The sequence below is a fragment of the Ornithorhynchus anatinus genome, chromosome 9 (genome assembly GCF_004115215.2).
Source record: "Ornithorhynchus anatinus isolate Pmale09 chromosome 9, mOrnAna1.pri.v4, whole genome shotgun sequence".
Taxonomy (NCBI): Eukaryota; Metazoa; Chordata; class Mammalia; order Monotremata; family Ornithorhynchidae; genus Ornithorhynchus; species Ornithorhynchus anatinus.
The window spans coordinates 53449128-53472565 of NC_041736.1; the positions used below are offsets into that span (position 1 = coordinate 53449128).

The window sequence follows — 23438 nt, forward strand, 5'->3', positions numbered from 1 at the left end:
GAGAAGAAAAACCACCCTGAATCGGCTAGAGAGGGCTTTTCCTCTTAGGGTTCTGGGATTCTCTATGGAAGTCCAAGGCTGACTTTGATAAGCCATCAGCAATCAACAGGATTTATTCTCTGCTTAATTTGGGGCTTTCTCCTTGGCACTAAACCCTGAATTTCTGAGGCTTCATTGTTGTAGAATTAAAGGAATTAACCGAATAGTACTACTTGACCTTTTCCTATGCTCAAGGGTGTCACTGAACTGATGACCAAATGACTGTTCTGGACTTCAGGACAAGGCCTGGTTTTAGTGGGAAAACAAAGAAGGCATCATTCCCCCTTTATTTACCTTGGAAAAGAGTAGGAGTGGCCTACTTAACCTAACTACCAGGGAGGCTGACCCACCACCCTGCTTCATCCATTGGCTTCCCGTGTCCATAGCTCTCAAAGGGTCAGTTTTATGGATTCCCCTTGCCATTGGACCAGTTTCTTTTTAAGAAAACTATCTTTTTAAAAAAATGGTGTTACTATGTGCCAGGCATTGTGGTAAGTGCTAGGTTATATACAAGCTAATCAGGTTGAACACAGTCCATGTCCCAAATGGAGCTCGCCGTATTAATCCCCATTTTACAGATGAGGTAATGGAGGCACCGAGAAGTTAAGTGACTTGCCCAAGATCACACAGCAGATACGTGACAGTGCCGAGATTAGAATCCAGGTCCCCAGACTTCCCAGTTCCATGCTCTTTCCACTGGGCCATGATGCTTCAGTGTACTGTGCAGTTAATCTGGGTCTGTACAACTAAATGCATTAATATATACTAGTTAAGGAATTTTTTAAAAAACAGTCATTTGATGGATGCTTTGAAAAGACTTGTTAATTGCTTTCTAAAATTCAAGATTGATAACTAAAATATCTCAATGGTACATCCAGACCCAATAGAACCAATTTCTTAAAATTTTAAAAACTTTAAACACAGTTAATTTCTGCCACAATGTATTTTCACACATTTTGAATAGAACTCAATGGCATAATTAGGGAACGTTCATCTGACAATGTGCGTTTGTCTGAATATACTGGAAAAAATGATTGTGTGCCCTTATGTGACATTGCACCCAGCTTGAGTATTGCAATGTGAATTTTCCTTAATGGTGGGTTCATAAAGAACTCAAACCCCACATTTTAGGAGAACTGACTGCATACTGAATTGAGAACTTTAAGAGATGGGGAAAAAAGAAAAGCATTTCAAAACAGTAAGTTTTCCTTTAGCACAGGGGTCCCAGTCTTGAATAACTGCACTTTAAGAAAAACCCACATTATTTTATTCATGTCACACACATGTACTCAACATTTTCCAAAACTGCATCATGTTTTATTCAGACAGACACTGTCAGTAGAACATTATCCAAAAGTACAGTGGAAACACAGGCCATAGGAGAACCAAGACTGACTGTGTTTTCTTCCTCAGTATGCCTTCTCAAAGCTGTTTCACATGCTTAGAAGAGGATTAAGAATAAAAAATTAAAACCCTTCAAACTAAGGATGTGTAAGGACAGCTTATTTCTCAGGCTTTTGGTTTAGCTGAAGAGCAATTTTTGAAGTCTTTCAATCTTGGATGCCACTTTCAACAGGCCTCGAGTCACTGGCTCAAAGGAGCAGTAAAAATAATTATTTTTCTTTGGCTTTCTTAAAATGCATCATTTGGTAAATCAGTGAAATGTAATAACCATATTCAAAAGTCAATAAGTCACTAAGAGCAGAATTTGAGTAAAACTGTTTTGTTAGGGGTGGGAGGAGGGGGAGGATCTTGTGTGTTTGTTTTGGTGGGTCAAGGAACAAACATCACCATCAACAGAACACAGACTAGGCAAATAGGAAAGATACAGAAGTAAGGAAGCTGTGTGATTTCAGGGCCAGGAAATTCAGACAACCTGTTTGAGGTAATGGTGGCAGTAGGAGGCAGCAACTATTTTGTGAAAACCATTGAATAATAATAATAATAATAATAATGTTGGTATTTGTTAAGCGCTTACTATGTGCAGAGCACTGTTCTAAGCGCTGGGGGAGATACAGGGTAGTCAGATTGTCCCACGTGAGTCTCACAGTCTTAATCCCCATTTTGCAGATGAGGGAACTGAGGCCCAGAGAAGTGAAGTGACTTGCCCACAGTCACACAGCTAACAAGTGGCAGAGCTGGGATTCGAACCCATGACCTCTGACTCCCAAGCCCATGCTCTTTCCACTGAGGCAGGCTGCTTCTTGAAAGAAGAGTTCAAAGAATAAGAGTTTTCCATTTAATGGGTGGCAAAAAGGGAAAGACAAAGGGACATGTGCTACAAAATTTATCCGGAAACAAACTAATTTGTACTTAAGTTCTGGAAGACGGTAGTAGATACTGGCTGTAGTCAAGTTTCCACAAGTCCAGAGCTCCCAATTTTAAACAAAACACTTTAAAAAGTGTTAAAAAAAGCTGAGGGTCATGGAAGTTTCTCAAGTGAGTTGATATTTAGTGAGCTGATGAATTTGAAAGTCCTTAAAGCAAATACATCATATTAAGAATGTTCTACCCACCCCAACTTCTTGGCAAAAGATCGAGGTTGCCTTTGCCTGAGGAATGGGAGTTGTTCTTTCAAAAGTAACCAAAAAGCAAAAACAATACCTCTGTCACTACAGACATAGAAAATTTGGTTCTATTCACTGGAGTCCCATCTGCTTCCACTGCTGTGTTTCCACCTTAGCTTATTAATGTTCTATTATTCTTAGTCTTGATGGGTCTTCTAGCCACTTAGCCACCCACGAGTGACACTGACCCTCAGTTTCTATAGCAACAACCAGGGCTGGGATGTGAAAGCAGGTTTTTAAAAAACCCATTTTAGGCCATTAAAAGGTGAAGTTCAGTTTAGACATGCCATATGCAAATAAAAGGTAATCACAATGAATTCGGTCTGAGGTTGAAAGACCACTCAAAAGCAGAAAACCTTGGTCTAAGTGGCACTGTGCACTGAAAAAAATTAGGCTTTTAGTGAAAGATTAGGTACCAGCTCTCAGATTTAATACATAATGAAAGAACCGGATCCAAGTTCATTAATTATTAAGCACATCCTATTTCCAGTGGTACTGTACATCCAGACCCAAGGCTAGGTAGAGTTTTTGCCTCTGTGCTTTTGGAAGCACAGGTCCAAAACTTTTCATTCAGTTCTGCATCCCTGAAGCTTTAACCCAACACTGGGAGAAAAGCAGCTATGACCTTAAGGATCTGGATTGGGGTACTATTACTCTGTAAGATGAGGCAATTATATGCAGAAATGTTTGCCATTCTCTTTAAAAGATAGCAAAAATATTTTCAACTCCTAGCTGTACTTTATTTTCCAAATATTTCTGAGTACATCTCAAAGACAGTGTCAAGCCAAACAAGATTATTTTACCTTAATACAGCAACTGTTATCCAAGAAAGAGATGTATTTTAATTTTACAAAGGGAGAATCATAGACAACATGAAAAACTTTCTCCAAAACATCACCTGCCATACGATTAAAGGACAGGGCCTAGGAGTTCTGCCTTTGAGCCCTGCTCAAACTGGCATCAGCCAATGATAATTTGTTCAGGGAATCAATCAACCAATGATAATTATTGGCTCCTTGTGGGTAGGAACGTGTCTACCAACTCTGTTGTACTGTACGCTCCCCTGGGCTTAATATAGTGCTCTATAGACGGTAAGTGCTCAATTAATACCTCTAATTACTGGGCACATACTACTATATGCTTGGGAGATTATGGTATTCGTTAAGCACTTACAACGTGCCAGACACTGTACTAAACGCTGGGATGGACGCAAGGAAATTGGGTTGGCCACAGTCCCTTGTCCCACATGGGGCTCACAGTCTCAAGATGAGGTAACTGAGGCACAGAGAAGTTAAGTAACTTGCCCAGGGTCAAAAAGCAGACAAGTGGCTGAGCTGTGATTAGAACCCATGACCTTCTGACTCCCAGGCCCATGCTCTGTGGTATCTGAGATGTTATGTGCTAGGTGTTTGGGAGAGAAAGGCAGTAGTGGAGACAACCCCTGCCTCAAGGATCTTATAGTCTAATGAGGGGAGACAGACCCTGAAATAAATTACACGCAAGGGTAAGCAACTTGTCAGGAGAATACCCTACCCTAGTTCCCATTTCATGAAACATGCATGCCAGCAAAGGCCCTACTGGGCTTGTGCAGAAGTTCCAAACTCATGCAACTGTCAACTGTCCTCTGGGCTGTTTGAACTAAAACTCCCAGCAACTCCTGGGAACTGAAGCCTACTTACTAGGCTTATAATAGTGCTTGACATTTAAGTGCCAAACCAGGCAAGAAGTAATCCCAGCCCAAACCACACATGACATCTGAATGTCAAAACAAACTGGATGCAAACCTGGGCCCTAGTGTCAGAACTAGTACCAGAGGAAGACCCAGAAGCCTTCTCAGGAAGGGCTCTCCCCTGCCTTCCAATTTTCCTTATAGGGGAACTTCAAAACTCATGGAATGTTAACTCAAAGGACTGTTAGAGACAGTGATTCAGGATTCACAAGTTTCTTAGATCTGAGGGTGAAGCAGAGAAAGAAGACTTAATGGTTCTGACTAAAATTTAATTACATTTTCTATGGGGGGAAAAAATAATCCTTTTTCAATATATTGCTTCATCAACATAACAACTCCAGTGGTTGCCTATCAACCTCCACTCCAAACAAAAACTCCTCACTCTAGGCTTCAAGGCTCTACATCACCTTGCCCCTTCCTACCTCTCCTCCCTTCTCTCTTTCTACCACCCACCCCGCACGCTCCGTTCCTCTGCCGCCCACCTCCTCACCGTCCCTCGGTCTCGCCTATCCCGCTGTCGACCCCTGGGCCACGTCCTCCCGTGGTCCTGGAACGCCCTCCCTCCTCACCTCCGCCAAACTGATTCTCTTCCCCTCTTCAAAACCCTATTTAAAACTCACCTCCTCCAAGAGGCCTTCCCAGACTGAGCTCCTCTTCTCCCTCTACTCCCTCTGCCACCCCCCTTTACCTCTCCGCAGCTAAACCCTCTTTTTCCCCTTTTCCCTTTGCTCCTCCACCTCTCCCTTCCCATCCCCACAGCACTGTACTCGTCCGCTCAACTGTATATATTTCCATTACCCTATTTATTTTGTTAATGAATTGTACATCACCTTGATTCTATTTAGTTGCCATTGTTTTTACGAGATGTTCTTCCCCTTGACTCTATTTATTGCCATTGTTCTTGTCTGTCCATCTCCCCCGATCAGACCGTAAGCCCGTCAAACGGCAGGGACTGTCTCTATCTGTTGCCGACTTGTTCATCCCAAGCGCTTAGTACAGTGCTCTGCACATAGTAAGCGCTCAATAAATACTATTGAATGAATGAACATTCAGGAAAGCTATCCTTCCCATCTCACAAGCCCTTAACCTTGGGGTTGTCCTTGACTCTTCTTTCTCATTCCACCCACATATTTAATGTCACCAAATTCTGTCAGTTCTGACTTCACGATATTGCTAAAATCCATCCTTTCCTCTTCATCCAAACTGCTACCACACTGATCCAAGCACTTATCCTATCTTGCTTCGACTATTGCATCTTTCTAGCTGACCTCCGGACCTCCTGTCTCTCCCCACTCCAGTTCACACTTCACTTTGTTGCAAGGATCATTTTTATTAAAATAAATAAATAAATAAAAAATTCAGCCCATGTCTCTTCACTGCTCAAGAACCTCTAATGGCTGCCCATCCCCCTCCACATCAAACAGAAACTCCTTACCATTGACTTTAAAGCTCACCCCATCCTACCTCTCACCTCACTGATCTACCATAGCCCAGACCGCACACTCCGCTCCTCTAGCATCAGCTTACTCACCTTGCCCCAATCTCATTCATCTCTCCAACAACCCCTTTCCCATATCCTCCCCCTGGTCAGGAACTTCCTTTCCTTCCAAATATGCCTGACCACCACTCTCCCCACCTTCAAAGTATTCTTAAGGTCACATCTCCTTTCCCAATTAATCCCTCTTCTCTCCACTCGTTCTCCCTTCTGCATCATCTTTGCACTTGGATCTGTGACCTTTGGGCATTTGATAGTCACCCCACCCTCATCCCCACAGCACTTATGTACATATCTTTATATATTTACTCGTATTAATGTCTCTCTCCCCCTCTAGACTGTAAGCGCATTATGAGCAGAGAACGTATCTGCTAGTTCTGGTGTATTTTACTCTCCCAAATATTTAGCACGCTGCTCTGCACATAGTAAGCACTCAACAAATACCTCTGATAAATTGATTGATTGGAAATTCTATTCTATGAAGGCGAAAGCAAAGGATTGGACTTTTGTGCAGTATGCTCTCCCTCAAGAATTTATTCAACAAAAACTACAATTCAACCACTGATAGACCTGCCGATTAGAGACTGGAGTTACGAAGCATAATGAGGTATTTGTTAGATGCTTATTCTATGCCAAGTACTGAACTAAATACTGGGGTCAACACATCACGTGAAAATATTTGTTTTTAAAATAAAAATGTAGGTTTGGGAAGGGGTAAGGGAGGGTGGAGGACAGAATGAAAAACTGATTTGTTTTGTTACATTGGAAAACATGTCCTCTGGTCAAACTTAACCTCCTGGGTAAATTCTGTTTCAATAAAAAGTCACCCACGCCATGGCAGAATGGCCAGAGTTTGCTCTTAAAGACTTACAATTAGGGAGGCTTCATGAGTCTTAAAAGCATTGGTCTCAATTTCTTTCTTAGTTTTTCTCAACTGAAAAGGTCAATTGGACCTTTAAGGAATCCCGAGAGATTTCTTTCTCTAACGGAAGCACCGCTTGCTTGGTTTATACTTCACAGTGCACCGTGATTGCTTGTACAGATGGCCTGCCTGGTAGTCACATAAACCCAGACAACTTGTTCTGAAACAAAACAGTTCCCGTGGATGGACTTGATTCCTGAGGCAGTGCTCGTCTGGGATTGACTTTCACAGGTAGAAGGAAGAAGACTTGCTCATCCATGCATTTACTCCAGCGTATTTGCCCCTTTGTCAGTATCTCAGGCAGAAAAAAAGCTTGGTTCCCTGATCCCAGGATCCCCAAAACCCATATCACATAGAGAAGTGGTGTGGCCTAGTAGAAAGAGAACAAGTCTGGGAGTCACAGGATCTGGGTTCTAATCCCAGCTCTGCCACTTGCCTTACTGTATGACCTCAGGAAAGTCCCTTAGCTTCCCTGGGCTTCAGTGATCTCATCTGTAAAACAGTGATTCAATATCTCTTCTTCCTTCTCCTTAGACTTTGAGCTCCTTGTGGGATAGGGACTGTGTCCAACCTGGTTATCTTGCGTTTCCCCCATTGCTTTTGTACAGTGCTCCACGGAACTGTATGCACTTAAAGAAGTCCTATGCTTAAAATTATCACCTAAGCTCTTATGTGCTCCCTTTGTAATTTATTTTGATGCCTATCTCCCTCAATTTGATTGTAAACTCCTTGAGGACAAGGATCATGACTCTTAACTATCTTACCCTTTCTACAGCACAGTAAATTCTGCACAGAGTATGTGTTCAAGAAAATTACTGATTGATTGGAAGGCTCCACGCTGCTCTCCACAGCTGTTATGAACTGATCTGGGATAAACTGGGATCGAGCTGGCCTCCAGGAAAAAGTGTCCTTCCAGACCCAGTGCTGACCAGACCCTCAATCACCTTTGCTAAATAGCACTCCACACCAGGACCCTGGCCTGACAGGTCCCTTATTCAGTCACAGATTATCTTAAAACAATGTATTCACCAATGGGTATACAGCTTCATGCACACTGTGTGACCAATGTAAATAAATAATACTTTATGGTCTTAAAAAAAACTCTTTGCCATCTCAAAATTTAATAAGGGAGGTTTATCTAAGCAAAAACAAAAGATGAAAGTCCAGAAGTTTGTATAGCGCAGACAGTGGGATCAGGAGCCTTGGGAATACCCTTCATGGGTGCCAAACATCCTTCACGGATGCAGTCGAGCCTTCTTACATTAAATAACTATTTCTGGGAGGTTTGGAGCAAAAAAAGGTTATCTTATTAACAGACTTAAAAAAACCAACACTTCTCCCTATCCTTTTAGCACATGTTGCTAGGAGAAAATAGATTTATCAGGTAGACATCACAAATAAACTTTATATTTAAAAAGTCCCTTTAACCAGTTTGTAACTGGACGAGACCTAATCCCCAGACCCACAGGCCTTCATCCTCCAGGCTCAGACTGACTTCACCACCTGAAATACAAGCCCCAGTCAGTCCATACAAGGGCAACAGCAGTTAACATTTGGAGCTCAGCGCTCACTTCACAGCCCATGACCAATCTGGTCTCAGGGAGGAGAGGAGAAGATAGGGTTTCCAGATGGAGAGTTCAAAACCTGAGATCCAACATGCTCTCTGTGTGACAGATGGGGTTTCAGAAGCCAGTCATACGTGGAGCAGAATGCACTCAAACATCCATGTCAGCATCATCTTTCCCTCTTTGCCCACCAGAGAACTGTTCCAGAGATTTTGAGTTGACCCATGATAAGGCATTTTAATGGTCTGGGCCAAATCAATCAGTAGTACTTACTGAGCACCTACTGCAGGTAGAACACTGAATTGAACATCCGGGACAGTACAGAGGTAGAAGACACGAACCCTGTACTCCAAAGAGAAGCACGAACTACAGTAAATACTTGGGCCCGAAGTACATTTAACTGCAAACCAAGGTGTCAGGGCAGAGAGAGCCAGGCAAAAATTCTGTTAGCATTTGGAGGTTTTTTACCCTATCCATAGGCTAAACAAGCAGAATGTAATCTCAAAGGAAAGGTAGGACAAAACTGTGGCAGATAAGCAGGGTGTCCTCCAATATATATATATATGTTCTCATCATCATCGTCAGTATTCATTGAGCACTTACTATGTGCAGAGCACTGCGTGGGAGAGTGCAGGACAAAAGAGTTGGCAGATATGTCCTCTGACCAAAATGAGCTTACTGTCTAGAGGGGGAAACAGACATCAATATTTATAAATAATTTGTATTACACAATTTAAAGATATGTACATAAATCACCAGATTAACCCAAGTAATCTCTCATTGATGATAACCATTTTTGTGACTCTATGACTGAACTACAATTTTCTTCAGCACAAGACCATTCTTTGTAAACAGATTTCATTCTCATTAATTTTCCCCCCAGACCATTTGGGAGGCATTATTTGCTGGCCATCCTGAGGACAGTGGGAAATGAAGGTACCAGAAAGGCCAGAAACTGGAAATTAACCACAGAGATTTAATATTAAAGCACAAGGATTATTCCCCCCCCCCCCCCCCCCCCCCCGCCAAAAAAAGTGCAGCACAGATCTGGTTCACGATTTCCACTGTGAGTTACATCTCGTTTTCCTCCAGGCTAATAATTTCAGATCATCAGTTACAGAATGAGATGTGCACTCTCTCCTCCCCCGCCACTCTCTTTCTCTCCCCCCGCACCCCACGTTGTGGGTTCGTTTCCCAAAGAGTGTTCCATTAGATATATGAAAATACCCTTAAAGTTATCAGCTTGAGTCTTTGGGAAGTGCAGAGCAGAGGGAAAGAGGCAACTACGTGTATTTTCCACTTGACTAAGCACCCAGTTAGGCAGTGCCATTAAAATGATACATTTCCTGCCAAATAAGATTACTGGATTCTTCTACTGTTAAACTAGCTAGAGGGAACCATTAGAATCAAAAGGTTTAAAAGTCCATCCCTTCTCAGTGCACTAACATCCTCTCAACTGGAAATCCTTCCTCCTTCCCATCGGACACCCCACACCCAGCACCAAAGCACTTGTGTACATATCCCTTCACTCTCCCTTTTCCCCTCAGTGTAATTTAACACCTGTCTCTCCCTCTACATTGGAAACCCTTATTGGATTCGGATTGTGCCTACCACTCGTATTGTACTCTCGCAAGTGCTCAGTACAGTGCCCTACACATAGTATGAGCTCAATAAATACTCTTTATTGACTACTGTTTTCCTCATCTTCAAAGTCCTTCCCAAATAACTTCATTCATTCAGTTATAATTTATTGAGCGCTTACTGTGTGTGGAGCACTGTACTAAGCACTTGGGAGAGTATGATATAACAATGAACAGATTTTCTGCCCACAATGAGCTTCCTTCAGGTGTTGCTCATTTAATTTTTAATCTCCCCACTTTATTCAACCTCGACCTACTGTCATCGCAGCAGTTTGGCAGGCACACCTCCAGGAGCATGTTTACAATTTTTATTTTCTTCTACTTCTTATCTATAACTCACTTAGTGCCTGTCTCCCCTGCTAGCATGTAAACATGTTGTACTGTACTTTCCCAAGTGCTTAGTATGGTGCTCTGCACAGAGTAAGCGCTCAGTAAATACCACTGATTGATGCCTTGAGTCTACTACTCTACTGTACCCCCCAGTGTTTAATACAATGCTCTTTACAAAGTGGCATTCAATAAATATTATCGATTGATTACACTCGGCTCTTCTATAGTGTATGTTTTTCCCACTTTCCCAACTCTCCCATCAAATCTTAAAGTAACTGGGTTTTTTTAATGGTATTTGTTAAGTGCTTACTATATGTCAAACACAGTTCTATGTGCTGGGGTAGATACAACTGAATTAGGTTGGACACAGTTCCAGTCCCTCATGGGGTTCACAGGCTAAGTAGGAGGGAGAACAGGTATTTAATCTCCATTTTACAGTTGAGAAAGCTAAGGCAAAGATAAGTTTAGTGACTTGCCCAAATATTTTGGGACATTTCATAATATGACATTTTGGGACAGTTAGGAGTAGAACCCAAGTCAACTGACTCCCAGGCCTCTGCTCTTTCCAATAGAACATGCTGCTTCTCTCTAGATTTTTTTTTTACAGGATAGGAGATAGAGAGAGAAAGGGATATAGAGAAAGAGGAAGAGAGTAAACTGATTCAAAAGACACCAAGAATAGAGAGAACATGCAAAAATGAGAGTGAGTGGGAGAATAAGACATAATTTGCAAAAGAGAATTTTAAAAATGTACAGATATGAGGAGAAGAGAATGAGCATGAAAGTATGAGTGAAATCTCCATTAGTACCCACAAACATTGGTGCTAATTCTCAAATCTTGCTTCAAAGGTGGAAAAGCTCTGCTTAGGGTTAATTAACTAGTGTGCTTCATACCTGGGAAACCAACCGAATGTCAGATGCTTGACATTCTGATTATTCTAGCCCTCAGAGTTGAATGCTGTCAGGTGCAGCAGCTGCTTGGGTTTTGAAAGCTGATCTGATCCCGTGGGATTATCTCCACTGGCATCAGTGCTGGGAGGGTGGACCAGAGAGGGGATCATTCCCCAGTGCAAAAAACCTTAGAGAGAACGGCTCAAATCTGGTGACCCTCCAGAACCCTGAGATCCAGACCTCATCCCCAATCTCATTGATCAGGATCCTGAACCCCGAAGGGGCCCCAGGAACCGATTCAACCTCTTCAGGGACTAGGGTTGACACAGGATCAGTTCAGACCCCTCAGCTTTGCTGCTCAACAGGAACAGATCTCCACAGGGGAACCCGGGGCCACACTTGTCCCGACCCAGCCTATTCTCAAGGGGTTTGACTGGAAATTAAGTGGCCCAGATATTCTACACACTGCCCTTGAGGCAAAAGATAGAACTAAAAATGAAACTCTTCTCAGCATTTTGGTAAGAGGTTGCAGGACAAATGAAAAATAACTCACACCATTTCTAACCCTCCTTCTGCCATTTATTTTATTAAAAAAAAGAAGATCCACACTGGAGAGATTTCAGGGAGGGGATAGGCAGCAGGAAGCATTTCCATGGTCTCTCAGGATGACTTAGATTATGCTTCCTTGCACAAGACAGCTCCTCTTTTTTTTTCCCAATGGTATTTGTTTAGTGCTTATTATGTGCCAAGCACTGTACTAAGTGCTGGGGCAGATAAAGCTAATCAGATTGGACACAGTCCTGTCCCACAGGGGGCTCACAGTCTTAACACCCATTTTACAGATGAGTCTTAAACCCCATTTTACAGATGGAGCACAGAGAAGATAAGTGACTTGGCCAAGGTCACACAGCAGACAGCCCCATGCCCTATGTATTAGGCCACCCTGCTTCTCCTCTTCATGAAAGTCCTCCCAAACTGGACGGCCGTCTCACTAGCAGACCGCTGGAGGCAACAGTTGTCATGACTGGCATCCAGCAAGGCAAATTGGCCTGTTCCTGTCACAGGGAGATGTTGTGAAAACTGACGAGCCTACCAAACAGGTTTCAGTGATCCAGTTTCCACGCCGTACAAACCAGGCTCCTGGGATTTCCCCGTGCCATTTGAACTGCTCCAACCCAGGAAGGTAAAGCACGTTCCTCTGCACTGGGCCCACAGTGGGAACTCTGGCTGCATTTCTGTCCGTCTACCCCATCCAGTGTTAGTGCAGGAGGGAGAACAAACAATGCTCAAGAGAGCAAAACAATGGAGGAGTTGAAACAAATGCCCTTGTCCTCTGGATTTCCTTAAATGCAGGTTTCCGCATTATTCCAGTTTGGTTTTGTGAAAATATAAATGCTTTATGCAAAAGCTGGGAAATAATCATGGCTTTGTTTTTTCCCCACTTGGCAAGTGCATATGATACTCTCAGCCAGATCAGCTTCCGGCAGCTAGCTACTCAGTTTCACTCCGCAAAGATTATTTCTATATTAACACTACGAGGGGATAACGTGGCCAACTGAACAAGAGCCATGGTATTTTACCTGATGTTTTCCCTATTATTAATGGAATAAAATAAGGTTGTGTAATAGGCCTGGTTCTATTTCTTGTTTTATGTAGCTGGAAGCTAGAAGCAGAGTACTTTTCCAGTGCCTTGAAAAATTCTTCCTCGCTAAAAGGAAGCTGAGAGGGCTGTCCATAATTTTCAAAACGGTCATCCTGGAGTTAATCTATCCCTCTGTCTGTACTCTGGAAGCCCACTGCCCAAGAACATAAGAATCAGATTAAGAATGTTTTTGCAGAGTCACTATAGGGTGACAGACTGATGATCATCTTGAAGGAGCCCCAGATCATGTAATAACCTATACAAAAGATACGCTCTTTATGGGCAGGGAATTTATCTGCTAATTCTGTTGTATTGTACTCTCCCAGGTGCTTAGCACAATGTTCTGCACACAGTAAACACTCAATTCATTCAACTGTATTTACTGAGTGTTGTGTGCAGAGCACTGTACTAAGCGCTTGGAAAGTACAGTTGAGGAATAGAGACATAAATAGCATTGATGGACTGATTCGCTGGTAGTCAAAAAATTAGCACTGGCGATGCCCAGCAGCTAGCTGCCACAGAATTCTGCTACCTCTGCTGTGGGTACTGTCTAAGATGCACTGGCAAAGTGGAATATCAGCTCAAGAAATACATGTCCTTTGGGAAGGCCACAGATCTCAATATCGTATCAAACTCCAGGCCAAGGTATAGATCTTCAGGGAAATGGTTATGATCAATCAATTAATCATATTTATTGAAGACTTGCTGTATGCACAACACCATATTAAGCGTTTGGGAGAGCACAGTGTAACAGAGTCGGTAGACATATTCCCTGCCCACAAAGAGTTTACAGTCTAGAAGATATATTCATAGATTGTAAGCCCCTCAAGAGACAGAGTTCTGTGTCTGATCCCCATTATTTACTTTTTTCCCAGAGCTTAGCACAATGCTCTGTACATAGTAGGTGCTTAATATATACTACTACTACCAACTATTTATGGGAAGCAGTGTGGCCTAGTGGAAAGAGATGGGACTGGGAGTCAGGAAGACCTGGGTTCTAATCCCATCTCTGCTTCCCGTCTGCTGTGTGACTGCGGCCAAGTCATTTAACTTCTCTGTGGCCTCAGTTCCCTCATCCTGCAAAATGGGGGTACAAATACCTGTTCTCCCTCCTTACTTAGGACTATGAGCCCCATGCGGGATCTGATGATCTTTGGAAGAAGTAAGCGCTTAATGAACACCACAATTATTATTTATGGCAGCAAGACTTAAATCTGCCAAAAAAATCCCATCACTGCTGCTGTGACCCATACTTATCCAGTGGTCAAAAAAAGGCCAAAGTTAGAGTCTAGAGGCTGAATCTGCGCATGGACACAAGAGCTAGATTCTCTGCAATGCATTCAATCCTCCTCCTCCTCCTCAGACATGTGCACAGCATGGATGGTGGCAGGTATATGAGGTTCAGGCAAGTAGGACAAGCCAAAGAAGGTTCCAGATCTTGCTGAAGTGCAACTTTATATAATGTGGCTTCCCTGGGCAGAATTGTGCATACAGCCCTCTGAAAATGAATGGCTCCTTCTGAACCATACATACCCATACAGGAAAGGAAAGCCACAAACCATAGGCCTGTACACAGTAAACCACGGACAACCAGAACTGTTTTCTGCCTCTATTGAGTTTTATTCAATATTCAATAGTATTTATTCAGGGCTTACTATGTGCAGAGCACTGTACTAAGTGCTTGGAATGTACAAATTTTACTCTTTGGCTAGTCTAATAAACACAAACAGCAGCAGTTGCAACTTTGTATATGGTGGAGTTTTCTTTAATTACAAAATAACCCTGTGGGGTAGATTAATAAACTTTATCCCCATTTACGGATAGGAAAACTAGGACCTGATGGGATTAAATTACTAGTTCCAGGCCACAAAACCTGTTGATGGCAAAACTGAAATTAGATTCTTTGAACTCCTAGGTCGTTGCAAGTCTACTGAGCCATGAAATATGGCTGTGTCAAGTCCCCATGGGAAAACCAGAAGGACAATGCTGCACTACACACAAGTCTCAACTGAAGCTGGTGAAAGACATCCTGGTTTCAGATTTTGTTACCAACCTGGACCTTAGCCAGAATGCCTCAGGTTTCAGCAAAAAGCAAAACTGAGCTTCAGGCAAATCTCTTTGCTTTCCTGTCCTGTGTGATCTGAATATAAAACTCTTTCTCCTTCTCTTTCTCTCTCTCTCTCTCTCTTAATAAGAGGAAAATTATGACCACTGGAGTTGCCCCTCTAAACCCTGTGATAGGCTGAAGGCAGCTCCATTCATTGATTCAATTGCTCGGAAAGTACAATTCGGCAACAGATAGAGACAATCCATACCCAACAATGGGCTCACAGTCTAGAAGCAAGACAACAGTTATTGACAGCAAGGGAGGGGACAACAGGATTGTGTGCAAAGCCTAAAATTCTCTATGCCCCCATCCCAAACCTTTGCCAAAGGGGACATCCAGGATCAGAAGGCAAGACACACAAGGCAGACCAAGAGTAGCAAGCACTGTCCATCTCTGGGAAATGCTGGCATTTACTTCACAGCAGCAGTGGCTTTCTTGGAAGGTTCTTGCCAACCCTGAAGCCGCAGCCTTGGCTCTGACTTTTGTTCAGAGGCAAGTGGAGTGGTCAATAGTTTACCAGTTTTGCATTACTCATCTGGTATGTCATGGGTCTCTGGGGCATAGGGAGCTGGAGCTAAGAACCCGGCCAGTTTTCCAAGAGAGATGTCTTTTTTCCATGCTTTAATGAGATGCCAAGAGTACCCTTGAAACATGGACACATTGTGTTACTAGAGGATTTGGATCTACCTCTATCTTTACAAAGGGAGCCATGGCCTGGGCTCCCTAAGGGCTTGGAAGAGTGCAGTATAACAATAAAACAGACACATTCCCTGCCTACATTAAGCTTACAGTCTAGAGGGAGAGACAGACATTACTATAGATAAAATAAAGATATGTACATATGTAGGTACAAATTCTCCAAAGAGCTACAGGTAAAAAAGGGGCATCTCCCCTTTAAAAATCTGGCCCTTCCATATGAAATGTAATATAGTTAAGAGTCAGTACGACATATATCACTCACCAATCACTCTCCCTTACTATCCACTTCTTTACCTGGACATTTTTTATGGTATTTGTTAAGTGCATATGATGTGCCAGGCACTGTATTAAGTGCTGGGGTAGAAACTGGTTACTCAGCTTGTATGCAGCCTACATCTCACATGACTCTCAGTCTTAATACCCACTTTACAGATGAGGTAACTGAGGCCCAGAGAAGTGAAATGATGGCCCAAGGCCACAGGGCAGACAAGTGGTGGAGTGGGGATTAGAACTCAGGTCCTTCCGACTCCCAGACCCTTGCTCTATCCCCTAGGCCATGCTGTTTCTCGACACGTTATAAAACAAAGAAATTTCCATCTGTTTGGTGTGTCTAAATCTCTGTGCGACTAGTAGTAATAGTATTTATTAAATGCCTTCTGTGTGCCTCAGCTTCCACAGCTACCTCCCAATTCTGCTTCCCCGGCTCCTGACACTGTATCCAAAACTATGGGTTGCCCAACTCACTTGCCCCAGATGTTAACAATGTTTGTGCTGGGTGCATTGGCCTGAATTTTCATTCAAAAGTAAAACTTTTGCAAAAGGGCAGCAGTCAACTTGCCCCAAAGACCCACACACGGGTATTTGTTAAGTGCTTACTATGTGCCAAGCACTAAGCTCTGGCTCAGATATACATTAATCAGGTCAGATAGAGTCAACTGTCCCACACAAAGCTCACAGTCTACTGCTCCTGGTATGGAGAAGAAATGCTGAATCCCTGTTTTAGAGATGAGGAAACCAAGACACAGAGAAGTTAAGTTACTTGCCCAAGGACACTCAACAGTCAGAGGCAGATCTGGGATTAGAACCCAGGTCCTCTGACTCCCAGGCGAATGATCCCATCTTATATCGTTTGAAATTAAAAGAAAAAACTAGATTCTTTTCCCTTGATACTTTGGGAAGGCAGGGGACCCGATTAATTTGCTTTCCTGTTTGAGCTGGATGGTTTCAGTCACTTAAGCTTCACGCTGAGAAGCAGCATGGCTTAGTGGAAAGAGCACGTACTTGGGAGTCAGAGGTCATGGTTTCTAATCCTAACTCCACCCCTTGTCTGCTGTGTGACCTTGGGCAAGTCACTTAACCTCTCTGGGCCTCAGTTACCTCATCTGTAAAAATGGAGATTAAAAATGTGAGCCCCATGTGGGGGCAATCTGATTACCCTGTATCTACCCCAGCACTAGAACAGTACTCTGGAACATAGTAAGCACTTAACAAACAAACTTAAACAAAGCTCCTTCCTTTATATGCACTGCCTGGGCAGCTCATACCATGTGCTAACATACTAAAGAGCTACCATCAATTCAATGTCAATAGAGAAGAGATAGCTGTTTGAAATGGGCTTTTAATTTCACTATTCAAGTCAGTTTAAGTAAATTATATTCCTATAATACATGTTGTCAATACTTGGCTTGGCAGAACAAGGATTAGGGAACTAAAGAACTTTTTTCCCCAACAATATGGACCTGTTTTGTCTCAGCATGCTGGGTTATTTAAGACACTGCTTATGAGCAGTACACAGTCTCAGAACAGGGGAGTACTACAGTGTGGGTTTTCCCAAGAACCCATTCTTTGTGTAATAAAATAACTGGAGAAGAGGACATGGTATGAAAGATAAACTTTGCAAGGGCAGAAAAATCAGAGGTTAAAATGAAGTGAGAATTGGCATTAAAATGCAATAATGTTATCAAGAAAGTGAACAAAATAAAGAGGGATTCCTGTAGTGAGGGGTAAACAGATGGGAAGGGTGGGAGTATAAATTCTTATCTTAAAGTTCTTACATAGCTTTGCCCTCAGTGTGACGGTGAGATCAAATTAATCTCTCTTGACCGTCACCTTCTCAAGTGCAGAACGGGTGTTACACCCCATCATTCATCTTCCTCACAAGAGGGCAGGGTGATTCAATTGCTGTAAAACACACAAATGTTTGGGGTGGGGAAGACGCACAGAGAGGAAGGGTGGGGAAAACTTCAATATTTGGCAATATTTAGTGTTACAACAACAGTGTTTATCACCACGAAATTCAATTCACTGCTGAGGCTAAATGGATAAATGGGGGGAGGGGGGCATATAATATAAATGATATTTGTTAAGCGCTTACTAAGTGCCAAGCATTGTCCTAAGCACTGAAGTAGACACAAGACAATCAGGTTGGACACATATCTTATCCCATTTGGGCTCACAATCTACTTAGGAAGGAGCATGGGCGTTTTATCCCCATTTTACAGATGATGAAACTGAAGCACAGAAAAGTTAAGTAATTTGTCTAAGGTACACTGCATGCAAGCGACAGGGCTGAGATTAGAACCCTGGTCCTCTGACCCTCAGGCTCTTAGTACAGCACTAACCAAAAAGGTGGCTTAGTGGAAAGAGCATGGGCCTAGGAGACAAGGGACTTGGGTTCTAGTCCCTGCTTTGCCACACGACTGCTGTCTGACCTTGGGTAAGACACTAAACTTCTCTGTGCTTCAGTTTCCTCATTTGTAAAATAGAGATTCCCCTTAGACTGTGAGCCCCATGTGGTACAAGGACTCTGACCTGATTATCTTTTATTCATTCAATCGTATTTATTGAGCGCTTACTGTGCGCAGAGCACTGTACTAAATGCTGCTTTATCTACCCCAAAACTTAGCATAGCGCTTGGCACATAGTAAGTGGTTAACAAATCCCATAATTATAATTATTAGCACTTACCTCAAAACACGGATAAGTTTACACCCTCTAGGAAAGCTGCCCCCTCAAAGGTCAACAATACATGCTATTAAAATTGAGACTAAAAAAATCAATTCTACCTTATAAGAAAACAACCTCTTGCCTTCTTATTGGATAGCAACAGTCAAGAGCCCTCGTTCTCCCAATTTTTCTAAAACAGCGGTGGTCTTTTCTGATTAGGAACTGGATTAAGAATAAATTCATTTACACATATTCTTTGTGAAATGAATCTTGCCTTATCCAGCTGCAGAGAATTCTTGTAGGTTTTTTTTCTTAGCCAACGTGATGAAAAATTCCCTTGCAATGGATCTGGTTCTAGAAGCAGGTGGCTGTATCTGGAGGTGATACTAGGGATCGACTCAATCAGTCAATTAATGGTATTTATTCCTTTATTCATCCAATCATATTTATCGAGCACTTACTATGTGCAGAGCTGTGTACTAAGCGCTTGGGAGAGAACGATACAACAGAATTAGCAGACACATTCCCTGCCCAGAACATGCGCATAGTCTTGAGGGGGAGAGACAGACATTAGAATGAAAAAAAGAGTAATTTATAGTAAACAATTTAAACATGTGTGTATGAGTGCTGTGGGATTGGGGATGGGGCAAATATCAAGCGCCCAACGGCCAGAGATCCAAGTGCATAGATGATGCAGAAGGGAGAGCGAGCTAGGGGTAGAGAGGGCTAAATCGGGGGAAGGCCTCTTGGAGGAAATGTGACTTAAGGACGCTTAGGTTTGGTTGTCAGTGAGTGCCAAATTGTGTTTTGCTTTTGCCATGTCTTCCTGTGGTTAGGGAAGCCACAGTGGCCATTAGCAGTAACTGAGTTGCTCCACTCTTTTAGAATGATCGATGAGACTGCCTGATATTTCAGCAATGCCTTTCTAGAGAGAACTTGGTGTCTTGGGGCATTATCATGTACATTCTCAAACTCTCTTTGAGATGAGGTGGTTTGCCATGCTATTCCCACTGGCTGACTAAGAAAGTAAGAGCACTGCAAGAAATGACTTGCAAATTCACGAAGTAAGGCAATGGCAGAGCCAAAAATAAAAAAGACAGATCTCTAGACTCCTGAGCCGCTGCTCTATCTGCCTACCTCCCACTGAAAGCACCGAGCGCATTAGTGAATACTAATTGATAATGAAATAATAGATTGGACAAAGAAAATGGAGAGGACACAGTAGGAGTATACAGGACTGAGAAAGAAAGCAGAGACATACAGTAAAGGGAAAACATGAGTCAAAGGGAGAAAATCAAAGGAGGGAAAAAAAAGCCAGAGATCCAATTATTTCCCAGCAAACACAGCTCAGTACTGAAGAGCCTCAGCCTACTCAAAGCATTCCTTCTCCAAAAGCTTCACTGCAGTTTGAAATGCTACCCCCAAAGCATTTATGAAAATTTCTTCCCAATTCAGTTGGGCTTCACCATCCGTAATTTATTTTCCTGTCTGCAGCTTTTGCTTGTATTTGCCCAAGGGCCTTAGTACAGCTCTCTGCCCAGAATAAACATGATTTCAGTAAATATGATGGACTGAAATCTATTCAGGGTCAAATGTATCTCTTTGGGAAAATAAAAATATTGAATGGGAAAGGTGAGTTTCTTTTGAGGTCCTAGGTTAGAATGGGGGTTGGGCCTGAAACATGGCCAGGAGTCATGGCCAGGAAACAGGAGGCAAAGAGGGAGAAGAGAGAAAGGGCAAAGGAGGGAGAGAAGATTAGTCAGGGAGGGAGGGTGATAGAGAAAGAGAGGGGAGAAGAGGGAGAAAGAAAGAGAAAGGAGGGAGAGGAAAAGCAAGAGAGGAAAAGATGAGACAAAAGAAGAGGGAGGAAAGGAATGGAGGCAAAGAGAAGGGGTCGGGGGGGAAGGGAGAGAGAGAGGGAGAAAGAGGAGGGGTGGGGAAAGGAGTCGGCTGGGCCAGGGTGATGGACCAAACCACCATTATCATCGTTGCCATCCTGTAATGTTGGCCACTACTGCACCACCGGTTGCTGACTCATTTGTGCAGCATTTGATGCCCTACGACTCACCGCACTGATGCTAATCAGAAGGCATTCACTATTTAGAGAATAGATAGGGTGGGTGGAAGGAACTGCTGAGTCTAACAGGACTGGTCTCTCCTGTCCCGCTGCCATGAGCTAGGACCTCAGCACCCATAACTTTCCCTGTTGAAACCTTGTTGAGGTAGGAGAGAAAGGGAAGAGGCCAGCACGAGTGATCTGCACAGACTGCGAGGAGTGTGGCTCTTAAGCGTATTACCGAACTCTGGGAACAGTTCCCTTTGCTGAGCAGCAGCAGCAGTCAAACTCAAACTACAGCTAATTACTCCAGAGTTCAGAGTAAAGTAGGCATCAAAGACTCCAGTCACTTGGTCTGCAGCACCCAGTGGGTTACAATGGGCCTTGGAATTAACTCTAGGTAGCTCTGAAGATCAACAGCCATGAGGCGTTGTGATCATCTGGGTTCCCAGGAATTTCTGTAAATTTCCGGCAGTTGCACCCACCAAAAAGCACAGGAAGCAGCTGGACCCGCCACAGCTGACCCCCAGCAACCTCTGAACGTGTGGCACACTGAAGCCCACCATCGCCATAGTATTTACTGATAAGCAATTTTAGCTCATTTTTACAGACTGCCAGTGAATTTACTCCTTTGGTGACAGGCTACAGAGGGCACACTAGTGAGAATTTATGGATGGTTGGCAGCACTGATGGACCCTCTAACACTTTTAAAGGATCTTTTGAAACCACCCCAGTACTTCTCAGATGCCTAAGACCACCCCACTAGAAAACCATCTTTGGATGGAGAAAGAGAGAGAGAGAGATCTGGCAAACCTTTCCCACTTCTTCATTTCTCCATTTGAAGAGAAACAAGTCATCCCACTTGATCTCTCACCGAGGAGATGAATGTTTAGGAATATCAGAACACTATCCCCACTGACCTAAGAATGAAGAAAAGGCATGCAGCAGATTCCAGAAAAGAACATTAAAATTATTCATTCTTACTACTTAGCTACTAATTTTGAAACTGGCAGGACACAGCCCCCAATTCACTTGGTATCTCCCATCCGACAATGAAAGCCTCAACACTGCCTTTGCTAAATAAGGGATAACACAAAGAAACTAATTAGGCAGAGGAGTACAGACCAATTAAAAGTCCTTGATAAACCCCTTAAAAATCACCACCCATCCCAATTTTAATCCTGAATACTAAAGTACTGAAACCAAAGTATACTAACAGTCAACTCATATATTACATATAGAAGTTGTCTGTGAGTTAGCTGTCATTATTGATACTAAATCCAACTTCAACTTTAATACAATGACAGTTTATAAGACTCCAGAGTGCCCAAGATAATCACAAAGCCATATATTACAAAAGTGCATTGCTTCTTCTCACTATGATGAGGCTTCTGCTCAGTAGCAGGTGATGGAGACCTGCATAGCCATACTTGACCTCCACCCAGGGACTGGATGGGATCAGGATCCGGGTTTATGTCAAGCGTGGGTACAGTCCACTAAAGTGCACTGAACTAAACGAATCAAAGAATAGCTGTATTGTATGGATTTGTGCTGGAGGAATTGGAGATGGACAGGAAGTCATTTTCATTCTCTACTAATCTTTATGATTAGCTCAGTGCTGGGCACAGTAAATCACTTTAATTTACTGAGTGATTACTGTGTGCAGAGCACTGTACTAAACCTTGCTAGAGTCCTTTATGCAGCACCCACACTGGCCTCAAAAGTCTACTCTGTTGATATTTATGGGTTGGCCCAGATGAGTCATCAGATAAGAAGATTTTTCTGATCCTGAGCAGGTCTCTAGCACGCGGTGGATTTTAAAGTAGGTTTTGCAATAGAAACAGCATCATGTCCCATCACAAACATCAAAAACAAAATACATTACTCTAAAACACCCATGAAGAGGAAATGAAAATAGGACACCAGCAGCAGCCAACACCTATATTGGTGATCTAAAGAAGGTGACAACTCCTGCCTTATTTTCATTCCTTAATAATCTTACCTTTTGTCCCCTCCCACCCTCTTACCCTCCCCATCTCCTTAGATAACAACTGCAATCCCTGCCTTGTTTCCTGGCTTACCTACATGACTTTGGTATAAGCATGACTTAGCTGTATTTCTTTGATGTTAAGAAAATGAGATAGTGTAAGACATTCTGGAATGGCTTGCTGAGTTAGCAGACCAAAACATGAGACTACACACTTATGCCACCTCAGCCCTCCTGAAAACAACGATAACAAATACGCAATTGGGTTTTCCTACATGGCATCATAATCTCATTTTAGATTTCCAGTTAGACAGGCACCACATGACTCGCAAGCCCTGATAACATGTCTCTGATTTCACTTTATGCAAACTTGCTAGATCCAAGTCACCCCTGTAATAATAGTGGGTATTTAAAAAACATGGATGGTGATTTATTAAGTGCTCCCATGCCATATTGAGCAACTTGAATTCAAACAGACTCCTTGCCCTCTAGGGCAGGGATGGCCATGCCTCATTAACCAGAGAGCCACAACTCAAAACCATAATATGGCCAAAAGATTCAGAGAAAAAAAATTCCTTCAGCCAGAATGGCGACCAGGCCAGAAGCAGCATGGCATAGTGTATAGCGCATGGGCCTGGGAGTCAGAAGGTCACGGGTTCTAATCCCAGCTCTGCTGCTTGTCTGCTGTGTGACCTTGGGCAAGTCACTTCACTTCTCTGGGCCTCGGTTACCTCATCTGAAAAGTGGGGATTGAGACTGTGAGGTCCACGTGGGACAGGGACTGCGTCTAACTCGATTTGCTTGTATCCACCCCAGCGCTTAG

The 23438-nt window shown here is 43.0% G+C and overlaps 1 protein-coding gene across 5 annotated transcripts in view; it reads right to left on the bottom strand.

Moving 5' to 3' along the window:
* The window catches only part of COMMD1 (copper metabolism domain containing 1), a 141896-nt gene that overhangs the window by 55025 nt on the left and 63433 nt on the right, over nt 1–23438 (bottom strand). Inside the window, exon 3 of one of the 5 annotated variants that reach the window (XM_039913092.1) lies at nt 17706–17807. The exons of the other annotated variants lie outside the window; for them this stretch is intronic. Within the exon in view, the coding sequence (XP_039769026.1) occupies nt 17781–17807 (27 nt within the window). The 3' untranslated portion in view covers nt 17706–17780. Of the gene's footprint in view, nt 1–17705; nt 17808–23438 lie in introns of those variants that run through there. 5 annotated transcript variants of the gene reach the window in all.